General features: G+C 40.4%; 1 protein-coding gene across 8 annotated transcripts in view; it reads right to left on the reverse strand.

The window, feature by feature from the left end:
- Positions 1 to 18705, reverse strand: part of arhgap24 (Rho GTPase activating protein 24) — a 452465-nt gene that overhangs the window by 10711 nt on the left and 423049 nt on the right. For all 8 annotated transcript variants that reach the window (XM_060826012.1, XM_060826031.1, XM_060826021.1 and 5 more), the window contains 3 exons: positions 17334 to 17407; positions 14421 to 14542; positions 3876 to 4965 (listed from right to left, as the gene is read on the reverse strand). In XM_060826012.1, coding sequence (XP_060681995.1) covers positions 3876 to 4965; positions 14421 to 14542; positions 17334 to 17407 — 1286 coding nt within the window. The remainder of the gene's footprint in view (positions 1 to 3875; positions 4966 to 14420; positions 14543 to 17333; positions 17408 to 18705) is intronic.

Here is an 18705-nt window from a genome sequence, read left to right on the forward strand (position 1 = left end):
CCTCCTCGAATACATTATGAAAATTCAAAAAATTATATTAACTGGGTTCCCCTTCATCAACTCTACGTGTTGTATTCTCAAAGAATTGCAGCATATTCATCAAACATGATTTCCTTTTCACAAGGTGGCCATGATTTAGCAGTGCTAGTGCTGGACTGGGGTAGACAAAGTCAGAAGTCACATGGTGCCAGGTTACAGTCCAACAGGTTTATTTAAAACCTGACAAAGGAATAGCACGCTGAAAGCTTGCAATTTTAAGTAAAGCTGTTGGACTATAACCTGATGTCATGTGACTTGTGACTTTGTCCTTTTCACAAAACCATGTTGACTCTGTTTGATGGTGTTAAACTTTTCTAAATACTGAGCTACTTCTTCCTTAATAATAGACTGTACAACTTTCCCAATGACCAATGTCAGGGCAACTGACCTATTTCTCCAGCTTTCTGTCTCCCTTCTTTGAACATGAGCAGCTTTTCAATCCTCCTGAACCCTCCAGAATCAGTGTGCTCCGGAATAATTTGACCAATGCCTCCATGACCTCCACAACCAGTTCCTTTAAACCCCGAGCGCAGACCATGAGATCCTGATGATTTGTCGCACTGTAAACATGTCTCCATGATAGCAATCAAGTCATATCCATTTATTTCTATTTGTGCTGTCAACTCATTTATCTTATTACAAATGCTGTATTCGTTCAGATAAAGAGCCTTCAGCTTTGACATTTTCACCATTATTACTCTCCGATTCTAAGTTCTGTTGACCCTGCTGCATTTATTTTCTATCTTTATCTTTCGTACATTCAATATTGTTTGCCTCTCTACAACTTGCATTTATACTCCCTTATTTCTTTATGTGTTAAATGTCCTTTTGATTGAATCCACCTCCCTCATTAATTTAACTAATTTAACATCCTACCTGCAGATGGTAATAGATGGAAGTGAATAGTCGTATCAATGCCCCATCGTATTCTGAAGACTGCCTTAAATTCAACCCACAACACAGGACGTTGGAATCAAAGTGAACACCACTCCTTATTTGGAAAGGGTCATTGAACTTATATGAGTTGTCCAATGGAGTAACCATGTTATCTTGGTCAGCTCTTAGCATTCAGTTATACCAGAAAAACATAGAACCAACAATTCTGTGGTCAAAAAGCCAGATAAAAAAAATTGATGGCCATCAAGCAAAGAGCATAATTAACAATAATGGTTTGAACATTGTAGATCACAACAATGAGGAAGATAAGAAAACACATACTTCATGGATAGAAGATTGGCTGGCCACAGAACAATAGAGTAGATAGAAACAGTTATTTCCTTGTTGTCAATTTGTAACGTGGTGTTAGCTGGATCAGTGTTGGTACCTCAACTCTTTGCAATTTTTTAAAAATGATTTGAATGAAGGAACAGAAGGTATCATTGCCAAGTTTGCAGATGCCACAAAGATAAGTAGGAAATAAGTTCTGAAGAAGACATTAAGTGGATACAACATTATGAGGTTAAGTGTAGGCAAAGACCTGGAAAAATGTGTATAACGTGGGAAAATATGAATTGTTCATTTTGGCAGGAAGAAGAAAAAGAAGCAAATTCTCAAAATGGTGAGTGATTGAAGAATTTTGAAATAGAGTGCATGAATCTGAAAAGGGTAGGATTCAGGTACAGAAAGTAATTAGGAATGCTGATAGAATGTTATTGTTTCTTGCAAGTGGAATTGAATACAGAATCGCAGGGGTGTTATGATACAGAAATAAGTTCTTTTAGCCCATCGTGTCTATACCAGCTCTCCAAATAAGCATCATTATTTTGTGCCATTTTCCTGCCTTTAGTCCAACCCCTGGTGAACCGATCCCAACCGGTTGGATGGACAAGATTCTTCTCACCTTGCATTTGTTTTTGTGCAAATCAGTTTAATCTATGTTTTCTGCCTCTGGACCATTCTATGAGCAAGAACCAATTCCTTTTATCTACTCTATCCAGCCCCCTCAGGATTTGGAAATTTTTATTTGATCTCTTCTTACTTTCCTTTCTTCAAGAACAGTTTCAACCTCTCCAATCTATCCTCGTAAAGTAAGTCTTTCTTTAGAAGTGTACATATTATATATATATATATATATAAAATATCTGTGCAAAATGCATTATGTCACTTCCTGGTATAGAAATTCATCTGCTACCGATGTGTTCACTCCACCAAACTGCCTAAGTCCTCTGAAGTTCAACTTTGTCCTTCTCACAGTTTATAATGTTTCTGAGTATAAAAGAAGGGAGATGATGTTTCAGTTATACAGGTTTGGTGTAGTACTGTGCACAATATTGGCCATTTTACAAGAAAGGATGTAAATGAGTTGGAAGCAGTACAAAGAAGGTCTCCCAGAGTAATACTTGGAATGGACAGTTGTCTTATGAGGAAAGGTTGGACAGTAAGGATTGTATCTGCTCGGGTTTAGGAAATCCAGAGGCAACTTGCAAGCTGCTGAAAGGTCGCAACAGGATTGATGTTGAAAGGATATCTCCTCTTGTGAGTGGCTATCAACTGAGACATTACCATTTAAAAATAAATTGTCATCTGTTTATGATAGATATTAGGTAAAAACAATCACAGAGTGTTGTGAGTCTTGGAAACTTTCTTCTTGAAATAGAAACAGAGTCTTTGAACAGTTCTAAGATCGAGGTGGGTGGATTCTTGTTAAGCAAGGTGTTGGAAGTTTATCGGGCTTCGAAGGGTTTGTGGATTTGAAGCTGTGTTCAGATCCACCGTGATGTTATTCATTGGTGGAGCAGGCCCTCCATGATTGTTACTCCATGGTTGTATTTTCTTTCATCTCAAACATGGCGGCACGGTGGCACAGTGGTTAGCACTGCTGCCTCACAGCGCCAGAGACCTGGTTCAATTCCCGACTCAGGCGACTGACTGTGTGGAGTTTGCACATTCTCCCCGTGTCTGCGTGGGTTTCCTCCGGGTGCTCCGGTTTCCTCCCACAGCCCAAAGATGTGCGGGTCAGGTGAATTGGCCATGCTAAATTGCCCGTAGTGTTAGGTAAGGGGTAAATGTAGGGGTATGGGTGGGTTGCGCTTCGGCGGGTCGGTGTGGACTTGTTGGGCCGAAGGGCCTGTTTCCACACTGTAAGTAATCTAATCTAATCTAAACATCCTTATCACATGCAGGAAGTGAATACAGAATTTCTGTCCATGACACTACTTGGGTGCTGGACACTAGAAATTGGCAAACTACTATGCTGAGATGGCCTGCATATTAAATCTCATGAGGACAGACAACTTTCACATGGGCATTATAGGTGGATTTTTTAATGCATAGGACTTCTTTGTAGAAACGCACTCTTGCTTGTCCTAGGTACACAAGCTAAAACCTCAAATGCCTCATTGGCTGTTAGGTGGTCCCTTTAAGAGCTGCTGCTTCTTAGAACATACAAAATGCACACTTTTATTTAAATTTTGTACTTGGGATCTTACCAGAAAAGTACAACTTTGATTCACATACTTAAACAGCCAGATACCTGCATGAGATGGCAATGGAGTCCTTTCATTTACAGAACTGGAGGTAGCAGAAAGGTCTCCCACTGAGCAAGCAACCTTTTGGCAACTTTATTAAGAGATTATTCTTTATGTGTAAGACTTGACAATATTCCATGATATCAGAGTTGAGTTCAATCCAACCCTGAAGCTATATGAATGCTTCCAGCCTAAAATGATCTATGGATACTTGAAAATAACATCTATTTCACAACAAAATGGGAAGATAATTAATTGGGAACATTATGGGAAATTCTGCTAATGGTCAGTGTTATATGAATTTTGAAACTGTAGAGTGCAGTATATAAAACAGTGTATCTGTTTTGTGCAGTCTTAACAGCCACGTACCTTTTTATTCTTGCTTCATACTCAATCTTCTGTTTTGTTACTTCTTGCTTCAAGCTTGTCACGAGACTGTGCAAAGCACTGTGATTGCCAGTGGAAGTGTTGGAGACAAATGTGTCGCTGTTATCACTGCTGTTTGTAGCTTGACTGCTGCAACCACCCCCACTGCTCCGCTCGTACTTATTCTCAGAGTCAGTCCGAATAGATCTCTCATGCACTGGTCCCTCGGAAATTGGATCTTCATAATTTGCTGCATAAATGTCCTGGTCTGGGCAGGTCGTTGTGGAGGAGCGGCAGGAATTTGAATGTTCCATCAGAGAGATCTCACAGGACGACGTCGACCAGGTGGCACTGTCCACACTCTGCTTGTCATCAGAGTTTGAAAGCGAAAACTGCTGCTGCACATTATCGTAGGTGGATAGTCTGTTGTGCTGTGTGGATTCACTGTTCACTGTGTCCTTGGGCTTATTGTCTCTCATCGTGACATATCCGTTGGGCATCCACCCTACAATTCGGTTGTTTAAGGAGGAACTCATCATATCTGTGCTGGAGATACCCATTCTCACCCCTCCGTTCTGCATGGTACCAGTGCCCATCTTGGTCCCTGTTCCTTTCAGTGAGGAGTTTCTCCTTGCTTGCAAACTGCCATTTGGCAACGTCTGCATTTTATCCTGGTTTTCTGCAGGACTGCTGAAGGACCCATTTGTCACTATCCCACTGCCTTTAGAATAGGCTGGATTCTTCTTCACTGTGATGGGTGGGCTTCTATTGACATCCACTCTGCAGAGGCTGGTCTTGGGGCTGCCGCTGGATTTGTTACCCCCGTTCAGTGCTGTAGGAGAACCCCCCTTCTCATTGCTTCCCCTTTTTGGAGACTCAGAGTTATCCCAGGAGCACTGACGGACAGGTTCGACAGCTGGCTTCTTGTTCTCTTTGTTGGGGGGCGGAGAAAATGGCACAAAGGATTTCTTTGGTATCTCATTGTTGTTATTACACCCGTCCTGTCTGCCCTGAATCTCTTCTCCTTCTTTGGGAAATAAGTTGCTGTGTTCACTTATAAGTACAGTCATTAATTGCTGAACCAGGACTGTCCCTGCAGAGTGAGGAAAGGAGAAAATCAATGAAAAAATAATAATGACAAATATTGCACAATGTCTTCTTTGTAGAATGAAACAGTGTAAACATCACAACATTTGCAACAAGCAGTTTAGGCAGTAACGGATCTTTAATGTTGCCCCCCCAAGTTTATTAGGCAGGTTCAAAGGTGAGAAGTTGACAGTATTGGGGTCTAGATTAGAGTGGTGCTGGAAAAGTGCAGCAGGTCAGGCAGCACATGAGGAGTAGGAATATTGACGTTTTGGGCAAAAGCCCTTCATTAGGAATGAGGCCTCATTCCTGATGATGAGGTTTTGCCCGAAATGTCGATTTTCCTGCTCCTCGGATGCTGCCTGACCTGCTGTGCTTTTCCAGCACCACTCTAATCTAGACTCTGGTTTCCAGCATCTGAAATCCTCACTTTTGCCTAATTGATGGTATTGCCCAATGCATCATCTATTTGTGCAAGGAAACCACTAAATATAATGGCTTTCCTGGTTTAATCTCAGTTTGCCTTTGAAGGGGGAAGGTTTTGACATACATGGGACAATGACCCTGCTTTTGAGCTAGAAGCTCCGAGTTTGAGCTCCACACCAGGAGGTAACCACAAAAGGAGCATTCATAATGTAGCCTTTAAGGCCATGGATCAACCTGTGAATCCTTCCAACCTATGCCAAGGATAAGAGCAGAGCAGATTTCTGCTCAGCCTTGTTCTGGGAAGAACATTGGAGCCGCTGTCATAACTACTCATATATGAACATAATATCCACTCCTCCCTGATCCCCTCAGTGATTGGCTTATTGGTGACACTGGCACTGAAGATGCTGGGAGTCCTGTCAAAGGATGGTCAATTCAGTGTTGCTGCCTAGTCCCACAGAGGAATCCTTGTTTTATTAATTCAACGGATGTGGAATTTGTTGATCACGCAAACGTTTACTTGTGGTGGTGTGGTGAGGTGCCTTCTTGGAGCATTGCAGTTCATTTAGCAGAGGCAGACCCAAAATACTTGCGGACGGAAGTGTTCCCATGTGTTTTCTGCCTTTGTCCTTCTCAATGGTAGTACCTGTGGTTTGTAAGATGCAGTCCAAAGAACTTTGATGGATTTCTGCAGTGCATCTTATAAATGGTACACACTGTAGTAGCTAAACATTGATGGTGGAGGGAGTGACTGTTTGTGGATGTGGTGCCAGTCAAGTGGGCAGCTTTGTCTTGCACTATGTCAAGCTTCTTGAGTGTTGTTGGAGCTGCACTCATCCATTCAAGTGGGGAGTATCCCATCAGACTCCCGACTTGTGCCTTGTAGATAGTGGATGGTGATGACGAGTCAGCGGGTGAGTTACTCGCCACAGTATTCCTAGTCGCTGACTGGCTCTTGTAGTCACTGTATTTAAACGGCTCAGTTACATCACTTTTTGGTCAATGGTAAACACAGGACATTGACAGTGGAGGATTCGGTGATGGTAAACGCCATCAAATGTCAAGGGGTGATAGACAATAAAACATACTCGCAAAAGCCAACCAATCACCCATCAAATCTGTTCTGCCTTTCAATATCATCACAGATCTGATAACCAACTATACTTCCGGCATTTTACTCATATTTTCCACGAATATTTTAATGATTTAAAATATGTTTATCTCAGCCTTGAAGTCCAGTGACAGTACTGGAAACAACAGTTTGATATCTATAACTGAAACAAAAACAGAAATAACGTGTCAGGTCCATTGATCCTTCCTCAGACCTGGTGGTAGCATGGAAAAGGATGGTTTTTATCTGGAAGATGAGGTGGGGGTGGGGGGAGGGTTGGGTTGGGGTAATAAATGATTGATGGAGATAGAGCCCAAAGAGAGAGAAAACACAGTCGAACAGGCAAAGGAGTGGTTAAAGTCAGCCTGGGGAAAAGAAGAGTTGCTAATGGGGTTTATTAATGGCTGACAATGCATTGAGTGTGGTAGCATTCTCCCAGACTGATCTTTATCCACTCCTTTGTCCATCCAATTGTTTTGCTCTCTGTTTGTGCTCTATCTCCACCTGTTGTTTACCCTCCTCCCTTGCCTCACCCCATCATCTGTATAATATCAACCTGTTCCATGCTATCAACAGTTCTGAAGGAAGGTCACTGGACCGGAAACGTCTGTTTTTGTTTCTGGTTTCCAGCATCCACAGTTCTTTCGGTTTTTTAGCTTGATGTCTGTGCTTAAAATTATGTGGAGCCTTTGTCAGATTCAATGTAGAGAGCTAAGAGAGCTCACTTGATTTGCCAGCCAATTAAACTAACAGACAGAAAATTGGGCAGGACCAATTAAAATGCAAAATTCTATTGTGCAATTCTCCTTTATGAGAATAAAAACTGGCCCATAAAAATTTTTTAAAAGGAGTAACATAAACATTTGAAAGAGGAATAATAGGTATATATTTAAATGGACAGGAAGTGTGATTAAAATAGATTAATGCAGTTGAAGAGCTTATAACGATCAAAGGTTTGATAGCCCTATTGCTATGGTTTCCATTTAGTTGATTAAAATGTTGACCTAAATGTTGACCATTTCTCCTAAAATGTTAACCTCTACTGTGTTCTGATTTTATAGACTCCACAATGAGAAATCATCATTTAAACAAAGAGTAAACATGATTTTATGATCATGCATTTATTAGAGCTTTTTGGGGCTGTAACAAGGAGGATAGATGGAAGGGAATCAGTAGATGTCATATATTTGTATTTCCAAAAAACATTTAATAAGGTGCAGCATGAAAGATGATTATAGAAGAACTCATGGTCTTAGGATTGACATGTTATGATGGATAAAAGATTGTTTGATGAACAAGAAACAGAAAGCTAGAAAAAATGGGTCATTTTCAGGTTGGCAAACTAGAACTAGCAGTGTGCCACAGGGATCAGTGCTAGAGCCATTTAAATGGAGAGAAATTGCAGAATGTAGTGGTACAGAGGGAACTGGTTGTCCACTTTCTTGAATCACAAATGGTGAGAATGTTGGTAGAGCAAGTAATCAGAAATGCAAGTTGAATTGTCGTCTTTATTGCAAGATGAAGATAATTTTAAAATAAGGAAAGGTTTGTTACAACTGTGTGGGGCATATCAACAGTAGTGTGTATAGTTCTGGTCTCCATGTTTAAGGTATATACTTACATTGGATGCTGTTCAGAAAAAGCTTACTAGGTTGATTACTGGGAATGAAAGATTCATTATATCAGGAAAGGTTGATAAACACTTCGGAGTTTAACAGACTGAAAGGTCGAAACCTATAAGATTTGAAGGGACTTGACTTTACTGAGAAGGCATTGTCCCTCATGGGGGGAACCTAGAACTAGGGGACACAATTTCAGAGTACAGTCTGTTCTGATATAATGTGATAATCCCATTCCAGTGTGATCCCTTGTTATAAGAAAATCATGTAATAGCAGCACCATTTAAACCAATGGGACCAGAATCACATTGTAGCCAATACAGATAAGAAAAGTTCACATTCTACAAATAATGGCCTAAATTCTTCAATCATGTTAAAGCCAATTCACGTGGAAGAAATGTACGTTATAGCAGAACCAAATGTAAAACAAATTCCTATTTAACACACAAAGGAGAAATTTCTTGCCTCAGAGGATCATTAATCTTTGGAATTCTGTACCCTGAATACAGTGAATATATTTAAAATTGAGTGAAACATATTTTTTATTTTACAAGGGAGTCAAAGATTATGGAGGGAGACAGGAAAATGATCAGAATAACCAAAATATTGATGAATTGCAGATTAGACTGAAGGAGACAAATGACCAAGTTTTGTCCTATTCCCTATGTTATGATGTCAGAAATTCAGCAGTCAATCCACAGGATTTGCCAACCAATCCAGAAAATAATGACTCATTCATGGATACCCTGTAGTTAGAGAATTAATCCTTTGAACATCTGACCCTTAAAAAAACAAATTCCATGTGCTGACAGTGTCTCTGACTTCAATATTGAGATGGATAGCTGCAGTTTGATGTAAAAGCTATTCTTTTCAAACTCATATCCAGATGCTAACAACAATAAAATATTCCCAAGTATGGGATTTCTTGTAGCTCCCCAGGTAACCTACATGCCCATAAATCTACTTAAAATTAAAGTTAATTTAATTTCAATGATCAGCAGTGGTTTTTCAACACACGGGGTTACCTCACAATGCTATTGCCAGGTTGTAAACTTTTATACTCTATGAGATTTATTTTATGAACCTCATCTGTTAAGGGAATAATGTAACCCAAGAGTGCTGGAGTTGGCCCCATCTATTATATAACCAGTTCCATCTGCGGTCTTACTCTCTGTTTATTTTATACATGAATAAAATAGATTTTAATATTAAATTGACGTGTCATTGAAACTTCTGCACAGAAGGAAGTACTACATAATCACAAATATCAAATTGCAACAAATTGTAATTCCATAGAGATGATTTAAACCCAATCCACTCAGCAGAAATGTTTGGGTGAGTAGTAACAATTGCTCAGGTTTCTTTGCAGCTGTTAATTCACCTGTATCCTCTTGACTGCAATTTTTCCACAAGTTTTCTAGATATGTAGCTAAACTTCAAAGTTGACTGCTTCTCTCTAAATATGTAGATTGAGATTTCATGTTGACTTGTAGCATTGAACAAGACCTGATCAGTGAAACCACTGAGGCCTACACACTGGGTTCAAGGGGGGGTAAGGAAGATAACTAACCAGTTATTCCCTTCAGTTGTGGAGTCAGCAAAAGTAGGAACCTGAATTGTAGGATTAAGGATCCCCAGCTCAAACCCTGTATCTCCACAGTACCTGAGGCTAAAATGTTGCCTACTTTTCCACAAGTTTTTGTCGATCTCTACTGCACCTCTTTGAGGCAGCACATAGTCCCAGGGCCCATTAACGAGACCTGGACAATATGCCTCCCACCTTTGATTTTCACCATATTTCCATACACCTCATCAGTCGCCTACGTTGAAATCAGATCCGGAAATGGGGTATTCTTCTCATTATCTAGATACATAATCAATATACACTAGCACAAGTAGCACCTGATTAGGTAAGTGCCTGATAGAACATCACACTGCCTTCTTGTTCTATTTTTTTGGAAGATTTTAGCAAGCCATTTTCTATTTCAATGGTTTGTCATGCATTCTAAACAATTGATTTATTTCCACATTCTGAAGCTGAGAGGTTGCAGTGTAGTGATAATGTCACAAAAATAGTGACTCAGGCTCTAATGTTCTTGGTACATGAATCCAAACCCCACCTTGGCAGATGGTGAAATTTAAATCTCTACTGAAAGCAGCCAGCCTAATAGTAACCATATAATCACAGTCAGTTGTTGTAAAAACTGTTTTTCTAATGTTCTTAAGGGATGAAAATCTACTGTCCCCTCTGCTCTCGCCCACATGGGACCCCAGGCCCACAGCAATGTGAATTAAATTCAATTGTATTAGTTTTATTGTCACATGCACTCAAATGAAAAGTTTACAAGTTGCCACTTACATGGCCTGCTTAGGTAGATGGTACCTCAGTACAGACCTTCAGTACAAGTTCTTAGGTAAAAAAAATTAGAAAAATAAAGAAATAAAAAGTCCAGCATTGAAGATCATAGGAATAAATTAGGAAGTTGAGAAATAAAACTGCCCTGTGAAATGACTTAGCTAACTAATCATTCAGTCCCAGAGGGGTGACAGATGGACAATAAATGCTGGCCTAGCCAATGACTCCCACCTGCCATGAATTCATGTTATTTTCATGTACCACTTTTTTGGTGCCTACATGCAAAGGTCGATTTTTGCACATAGTCTTAATTTGCTGAGTGGCAGGTAGTGAACCTGTTCTGCCCAACTGACTGAATGGGAAGGGATCCCCTGTCATTTTCACGGCTAGGCCTAATATAAATGCTATTCGTTGTTTCACTGCACTCCTTAAAGACAACCTCCAGTTCCTTATCGGGGGAAGCATTTCTCAGTTACAGATAACAGCCCACAGAAAGATTAGGCTCCATGATTTCAGCTGGAGCTCCCCATTACTCCAAGGCTGCAGTGGATGTTCCCACAGAGCAGAAAAGAGGCCTTCAGCTTTGCCCTTAGATGCAGGTAACAGTGTCATTTATAGTGCATTAGGAGGCCATTCACCCCATTGAGTTCATGCTGTTTCTCCATGGACCAATCCAGTCAGTTCCACACACTTTCATGAGCAGTAAGTCCGACATCATTTCCACTCACTGTGATAAAGTTCTTCCTCACATTTGCCTGCCTTTCTTTCTCAAAGTCTTGGGGGTCTGTGCCCCTGAGACATTGTATCATCAGGAAATGGGAAGAATTTTCACTTGGCTATCCTTTGTAAGTCTAGATAAATCTTTGAGGAGCAACAGGAAGATAGCAGTGCGAGTAAAAGCTGCAAGCCATTTGGCCCATTGTCTGTGTCCATGCACATCTCATCCTTTGTCTTTAGGGATAATGACCCAATTCCCTTTCATAGGTCTCAATTGATTCTGCCTCTACCACAACCTCAGACAGTGCATTCCAAATCCTAACCCCTTACTGTGTGAAACATTTTTTTATTACCAAATCTTCTTCTACCAATTCCCTTGAATTTGGATTTTCTTGTTCTTGATTCTCCTACCAATAGGAACATTTTCTCTCCACCTTCTTTATCCAGATCCTTCATGATTTTGAATACCTTTGTCAAATTTCCTTTATCTTCTTTTCTTCAAGGACAACATTCCCAACTCCTTCACTCTTTCTATGTAACTTGTGCCCGATCAGAACAAGACATGTCTCTGCAGCTACTTCTGTTTTTAATCTATATCCTCAAATCCTGCCTCTGTAACTATTTCCTATTCCTAGTGACATTTGATATTTGCTTCTTTCATCATGCATGAGAAACTTAGCTGCCTCCAACACCCTGAAAACTCTTCAGAAATAGCAGTGGGCCCAATACCAGGGATAGTTGTTCAATCGGAATTACTCTCTCTCAGGATGACAGAGTCTTAGGAGCCTTGTGACCCTCTCAAATCAATCTAGTATCAGAAAAACAGCTCAATTTACTGCTCCAGCAGCTAACGATTTACAGCAGTCCACAGAGAGGCCTTCTGTAGCTCAAACTTCCAGAGATCACAGGCATCTCCAGATCCCTCAGCTAAGCTGCAGAAGCCTTTAGCCACTGGAGAAGCATCTTGTAGAACATTGTAGTAGGTTCAATAACTCTCAGGACAGGAACTGGGAGATAATTAATGAGCTGGCATTTGTCTAGTAAATGGAAATGATATCTATTTGTGAAACCATTGTGCAGGATGCATGGCTGGTAATGTTGGCCTTTGAACAGATGCATCTTATTCAGGTTATAGGATGTGGGAGGAATATTGGGGCTGACCATTAATACAGGGATCTGGGATGTTTCGGGTGAAGTGCCCTTCAATGATCAGTTACCAAAACGTTCTGTCTTCAGGGTGGTATTGTGGCCCTCTCAGCCTCTCAACATCCTGTATCAAGTCCTTCCATTTATCATGTTGAAGGCTCTTATTCAAAAACAAACTTTTCTATCAACCTTTTTGGACATTTTGTGACACATCTCAATGGCTGCCATATCCTAAGATCATCTAGATTTGAGGGAGGAACATTAATACAAGATAACATATGATTGTTATTTAACAATGATTCCACGTTATTCCTGTTACTCACGAAAGTTATGCAGCCTACAAAAAAAAATCATTATACTTACTGCAATAACTTTTGTGGATTGTACAAATTAGAAGGTACAGCAATAGGCCTATACAAGAATTGTTTTTATTTTAATTATGGGACAAATGTATCACTAGCAAGACCAGCATTTATTGCCTATCCTTAACTGCCTTTCAGCAAGTGAGAATGACCATAATCTTTAAATGTCAAAGCTCATCTGGTGTAATTATAACTAGAAGCACTTTTGAGAAGGGAATTTCAGTTCCAGGTTAGGGTGGTTTGTAACCTGGAGGGGAACCTGTCGGTGATGGAGTTCTCATGGATCTGCAGCTGCTGTTCTTCCAAGTAGTAGGGATCACAAGTTTGGAAGGTGTGCCAAAGGAAGTTTGACGAGTTGAAACACTGCCTCTCATATATAGTATACACTTCTGCCACTGTCCACCAGCGGGGAGGGGTCTGAATGGTTATGGTAGTGGATGGCAGCAAGTGAGCAAGCTGCTTTGTCCTCTAGATGGAGTCAAACGTCTCCACAGTGGTTACAGTTGCACCCATCCAGGCAAACAGAGAGTGAGTATTCTATTACATTCCTGAATTGTATCTTGTAGATGGTGGACAGACTTTATGGAGTCAAGTGAGATATTCGCTGCTGAATTCCTAGCCTCTGACCTGGTTTCTCAACCATAATTTCTATGGTTGACCCAGTTAAATTTCTGATCAATGATAACCCTTCACATGTTGATACTGGAAACTTCAACAATGGTAATGCCAAAGGGAGAGGGTCAAGTTGTCATTTATTGGAGATAGTCAATGCCTGCTACTTGCATGGTGTTAATGTTACTTGTCATTTACTAAGCCCAGGTCAGAATGTTATTCATGCTTGATTCAAATGGACATAGGCTGCTTTAGTATTGGAACTGCTGCAAATGGTGCAAATACAAATGAGCTTGTGCAATTGATGCCACACTTGGTGAAATACTACCATGAAATCATGGGTAGCAATTGTCACCTCCTCTCTAGAATTCAACTCTTTTGTCCATATTTGAACCAATGCGAGTGACCCTGACACTGCGCAAACTGAGCATTGGTGAGCAGGCTATTGCTGTGTAAGTCTCACTTGACAGCATGGTCAATGGCACAGTCTGTCACTTTACTAACAATCAAGGGTTGGTGGGGGGGGGGGGGGGGGGCGGTTAATAAACTGGATTTTTTTCCTGCTTTTTATGGATAGAGCATAAGTGGGCAATTTTCCAAATTGCTAGATAGATGTCAGTATTGTAGCAGTACTGGAACAACTTGGCTAGGGGTGAAGCTAGTTCTGGGCTCAATCTTCAGTAACCCTACTTAATCTTGCCAGGGACCATAACCTTTGCAGAACCCAGTGTGCTCAGCCATTTCCTGATATCACACAAAATGAATCAAATTGACTGAAGACTGACTCTGGAGAACCAATGATTGTTACAAATGTTTTATGCACTTTTTTTTGCACTTGTCACTTGTCCTTGTTACTTTTTGCACTTGTCCTTGTTATTTGATGGGCTTCCCCATCACTGACAATGGAGATACTTACGGAGCCCCCTCCTTGGGTTAGTAATTAATGTCCACCCCAATTCATGACTGGAAGTGGCAGGACTGTAGAGATGTGAGCTGATCTATTGGTCGCTGAGGCACTTGTCCTTCACAAGACAAGCTGAAGAATACCATATGTAGATGAGGTAAAGCAAACTCCCCCCCAAAGAAATCTGAAATGTAAGTTTCAAAAGTTACCTTCCATAATAGTAACTGGATTTTCAACCTTTGGACGCAGAATGTTTGGACCGAAAACCGTTCCCAAGTTCTGAACACTCATTTTGTTTACGTCTGAATGAGACTGGACCTCATCCAGGAACCTGTGAAAGATTAAATAATCAATCAGGGTTTTCCTACAGTCAGTGTTAATTACTTCCTATTGCTTGTGACATGCATTGTTTTTCTGACATATGAAAAAGGCTATATGCTCAAATGATGTAGCACTATGTTGTATTCTCTATTTACATAATGTGCACCATCTACACTGTCAGATACACAGGAGCTGTTTCAACCTTAAGCCAAAACATTGTCTTTAACGTAACTGCCAGTTATCCTAACCGTATACGACTAAGTATCACTTTGTAGTTGACTTTCCTGTGATAGCTTCCTTGTTGTCGCTATAACTTTAGCAGAAACCCCAGAAAAACGTCCTAAAAGAAACTGATCTTCCAAGGAGTTTTCATAGGTCTTTTGACAAAATGGGGGAAACGCCCATCAACAATCCAATCCTTGTTATTTTTCTAGAATGGAGTTTTATTGAACAGCATTGACATAAACAACCGTGAATTTCTAACATTGAATTAATGTAGCTTCACGCATTAGAGTGGATAAGGCACTTAAATAAAATCACTTAGTCGGTACAAACGCTTATCGCTTCTGATAAAGAACAAACAAACAAACAGTGAAGAAGAATATAAATGCTATTATTAAAAGTTATGGAACTGAATTTTATAAATCCAATCATTTGGAAGTTGACATCATGACAAATTGTTGATAGCATTTGCCAGACTGTCACAAAAACTCAAATAGTTTGTGAATGGCCTTCAGAAAAGGGAACTGGTTTCTCTTATCCAGCCTGGCTTACAGGTGACTTTGGTGTTATATCACTGTGGTCAGCTCTTCACCCTCTGAAGTGTATCAATACATTTTTCAGTTATAATGATAAAGCTGCGTAGCAATTCACACATAACGGATGATCATCAGCAACGTCTCAAGTAAATTAAGGTTCAACAGCATTGTCTAAATTCTGATGATATTAAGGCAATGCTCCTGCACGGTTAGATCTAGGTGCTGTGGGAGGCAAGGGAGGAGAGGACGTCTGACATTCATTTTCGATCCAGTCTGGCAACAGGACGGGTGCCAGAAGACAGCTAATGTGGTACTATTATTCAAGAACAATGGCAGAGAAAGCCCAGGCCAGTAAATCTAACATCCGTGGAGAGAAACGATTGGAAAAACATTGAGGAACAGAATTAGTCTCCACCTGGAGAAACAAGGACTAATCAAGGATAATTCGTATGGTTTTGTAAGGGTGAGTTAATGTCTAACAAATTTGATTGAATTTTTTAATGAGTGACTTGGCACTTAGGTCAGGGTAATGCAGTTAATATAGTCTATATAGACTTCAACAAGGCTCTTCACAAGGTCTTGCATGGCAGATTTGTTAAGAAGCTAAGAGCCCTTGGAATCCAGGATGACTTAGTGGTAGGAACCAGAGGGTGATGGGTGATGGTGTTTTTGTGACTGGAAGCCTGTGCCCAATTGCATACGACTGATACTGGCTTCCTTTTTATTTGTTATGTACATTAACAAAATAGACATGAACATAGGTGGTATGACCAGCAAGTTCGAAAATGGCACAAAAATTGGTGCTGTGATAAACAGCAAGGCAGAAAGCCTTAAACTGCAGGACAATATAGGTGAGCTGGTCAATTGGTCTGAACAGTGGCAAATGGAATTGAAAAGTATGTTTTGGGAGATCAGACAAGGCAGGGGAGCATAAAGTGAATGGGAGGAACTTGGGAAGTACAGAAGAATCAGAGGGACGGTGGCGTACATGCCTACAAATCCTTGAAGACAGCTGGACAGGTAATTTAACTCATCACAGGTACACAAGGTGGTTAAGAAGGCATATCAACACTTGCCTTCGTCAGTCAAGACACTGAAGACAAGAGCAAGAAGACTATGATGGAGCTGTATATATATATAATGCTAGTAAGGCCACAGCTGGAGTACTGTGTGCAGTTCTGGTCACCACACTAGAAGAAGGATGTGACTACACCAGAGTCAGTGCAGAAGAGATTCACCAGGATGTTACCTGAGCTGGAACAATTAAGCTATGAAACAAACTCGATACAATTGAGGGTTGTTTGCCTCAGAGCAAAGAAGACCAGCAGGGGTTCTGATTGAGATGCATGAAGTTCTGAGGGGCATAGACAGGGTAGCGAGGGAGAAACAATTCCCCTTAGTACAGCAGGCAATAATAAGGGCGGAGTTTTAAAGTAGTGCAGATGATTCAGAGGGGACTGAAGAGTTATGGGTTTTTGGGTGAAAGATTTGTAGAGGCAGGAGCCCTCAACATATTTAAGAACTATTCAGATGAGCATTTGAAATGCCACATCATACAATATAACAGGCTAAGTGCTGAAAAACGGCATGAGGATAGATGGATATTTGAATAGTGGGGCAGACATGATGGGCTGAAGGGTCTCTTTCTGTGCTGTTAAAACTCTACAACACTACAACCTTGCATGTGCTGCAATGTTCTAAAATTCAGGGAAATCTTTAAACACTATCCGAGTGACTTGGTGCACCCTTTTGCTCAGACTGGCAGATTCAGACAGGCTTTCTAAACCGACTTAGTCATGTAAGTTTGCTGACTCAGGTCGGCATGGACTCGTGTGTTGAAGAGATAAAGCAGCTTACCCGTGGGGTGTATCCATTTCTAGCACACGGTGTGGATTGCTGCTGATTGCAGCATCTCTTTGTTGCAGCAGCAGATGACTAAACTGTGTGTGTACTAATTTGGTTTCAGTGGTGCCACAGTGTGCAGCAGAAAGATGAGCACTGAGCAAGACTGCAATCCCTCCACATCAACCCTGACGAGTTTACCTGCAGATGTACTTTAATAAGTTGAAGTTGACTGGAGGGAGGGTCTTCACATGTTTAATTAGCTCCTTCATGCCCTGAAAGACACGATGAGAGGCTGTTAAGAAAACGACTTGAAGTGCTCTCTGAACTTGGGAACTGATACATGGCATTAAGCGTATGCTCTTAGAAACCAGATGAGAGCACCTATTAGAGATCCACTTTACAGTTGTAAGTATTAAGCTATATTCAGAGGGAGATGAAACTTATTGTTTCAGTTTCATCAACACTTTCTGCAGTCCGGTGGAAAACCATTTTTATATCAGAATGTAAGTGAAATAAATATGAGATCTTACTTAAAAATACTTTCATTGCATGTGGGCATTACAGGTGAGGCCAGCATTGTGTGATATTGGGTGGATGCTAAAATTTTAAGTATTTCTGTAAGTATAGGGCCTTTTAAACAATAAACAGTTTCTGTAAGGCATGCCAGAAACCATTACTGGCTACCTTTCATGAAGCAGGCCTACAACCTGGCAATATCTGTGCAGCACCATTTCTCAATAGCACTGCTAAGGACATTGTGGTGCTGTAAATAATGCAATGGATGCTATTTACAAATGACTACATGGATTAATCTATCTACAAATTAATATATGCTCATACATCTGGAAGTAATGAAATAATAGCCAACAAAATAAAAATTGTTGATGTTTACAGTTACAACAATCAACACTATTCATCAAAGCCATTTGTCAAGGATTGGTTTTACCTGAAGATTTGCATTTTTACCTTTCAGATGACTCACCTGCACATTCTTAGTAATATTTAACATGTATAACATTTGCATTATTTATCTATCTGTAGATCAGTGTTGTTAATAAAGATTAATGATCAGCCAGACTTGGCACTGGATGTGCCACTATATTAGACATGATGTAGGTACACGTACCTCACATGTATAGATTTATTTACCTACTACAATTGAGCTCAAAACTTTGCAGTTTCCTACTTTCATAAAAATCTGGAATTCTGCCAGGTATTTATGAGATGCAGCATATCTTCAACATAACTGTAATTTCCAGATTTCTGTCCAGCAATAACTTTCCTTCCAGTACTTCTGAAACTGTTGACTCACACAATGCAAGTAGATGTTACTTGCTGGTTCTTTTAGCATGCCCTGTGAGAGCTGCTCAATATTGATTGTTTTCTTCTAATAGGCTTGAGTGGTTGTTCTGATTGGTTAAATTGACCACCATGTCAGCTTCCCTCTCAACAGAATGATTAGAGATGTTTTCATGGTGCTAAAGCCCAGCAGTTATGACTCTGTTATTTTAGCAGCTATAAGCAAAGGAGTCAAACACTCACTGCAATGAACAAAACAGACACATTTTGT

This window comes from Hemiscyllium ocellatum, chromosome 1, assembly GCF_020745735.1.
Source record: "Hemiscyllium ocellatum isolate sHemOce1 chromosome 1, sHemOce1.pat.X.cur, whole genome shotgun sequence".
In the NCBI taxonomy this organism is placed as follows: Eukaryota; Metazoa; Chordata; class Chondrichthyes; order Orectolobiformes; family Hemiscylliidae; genus Hemiscyllium; species Hemiscyllium ocellatum.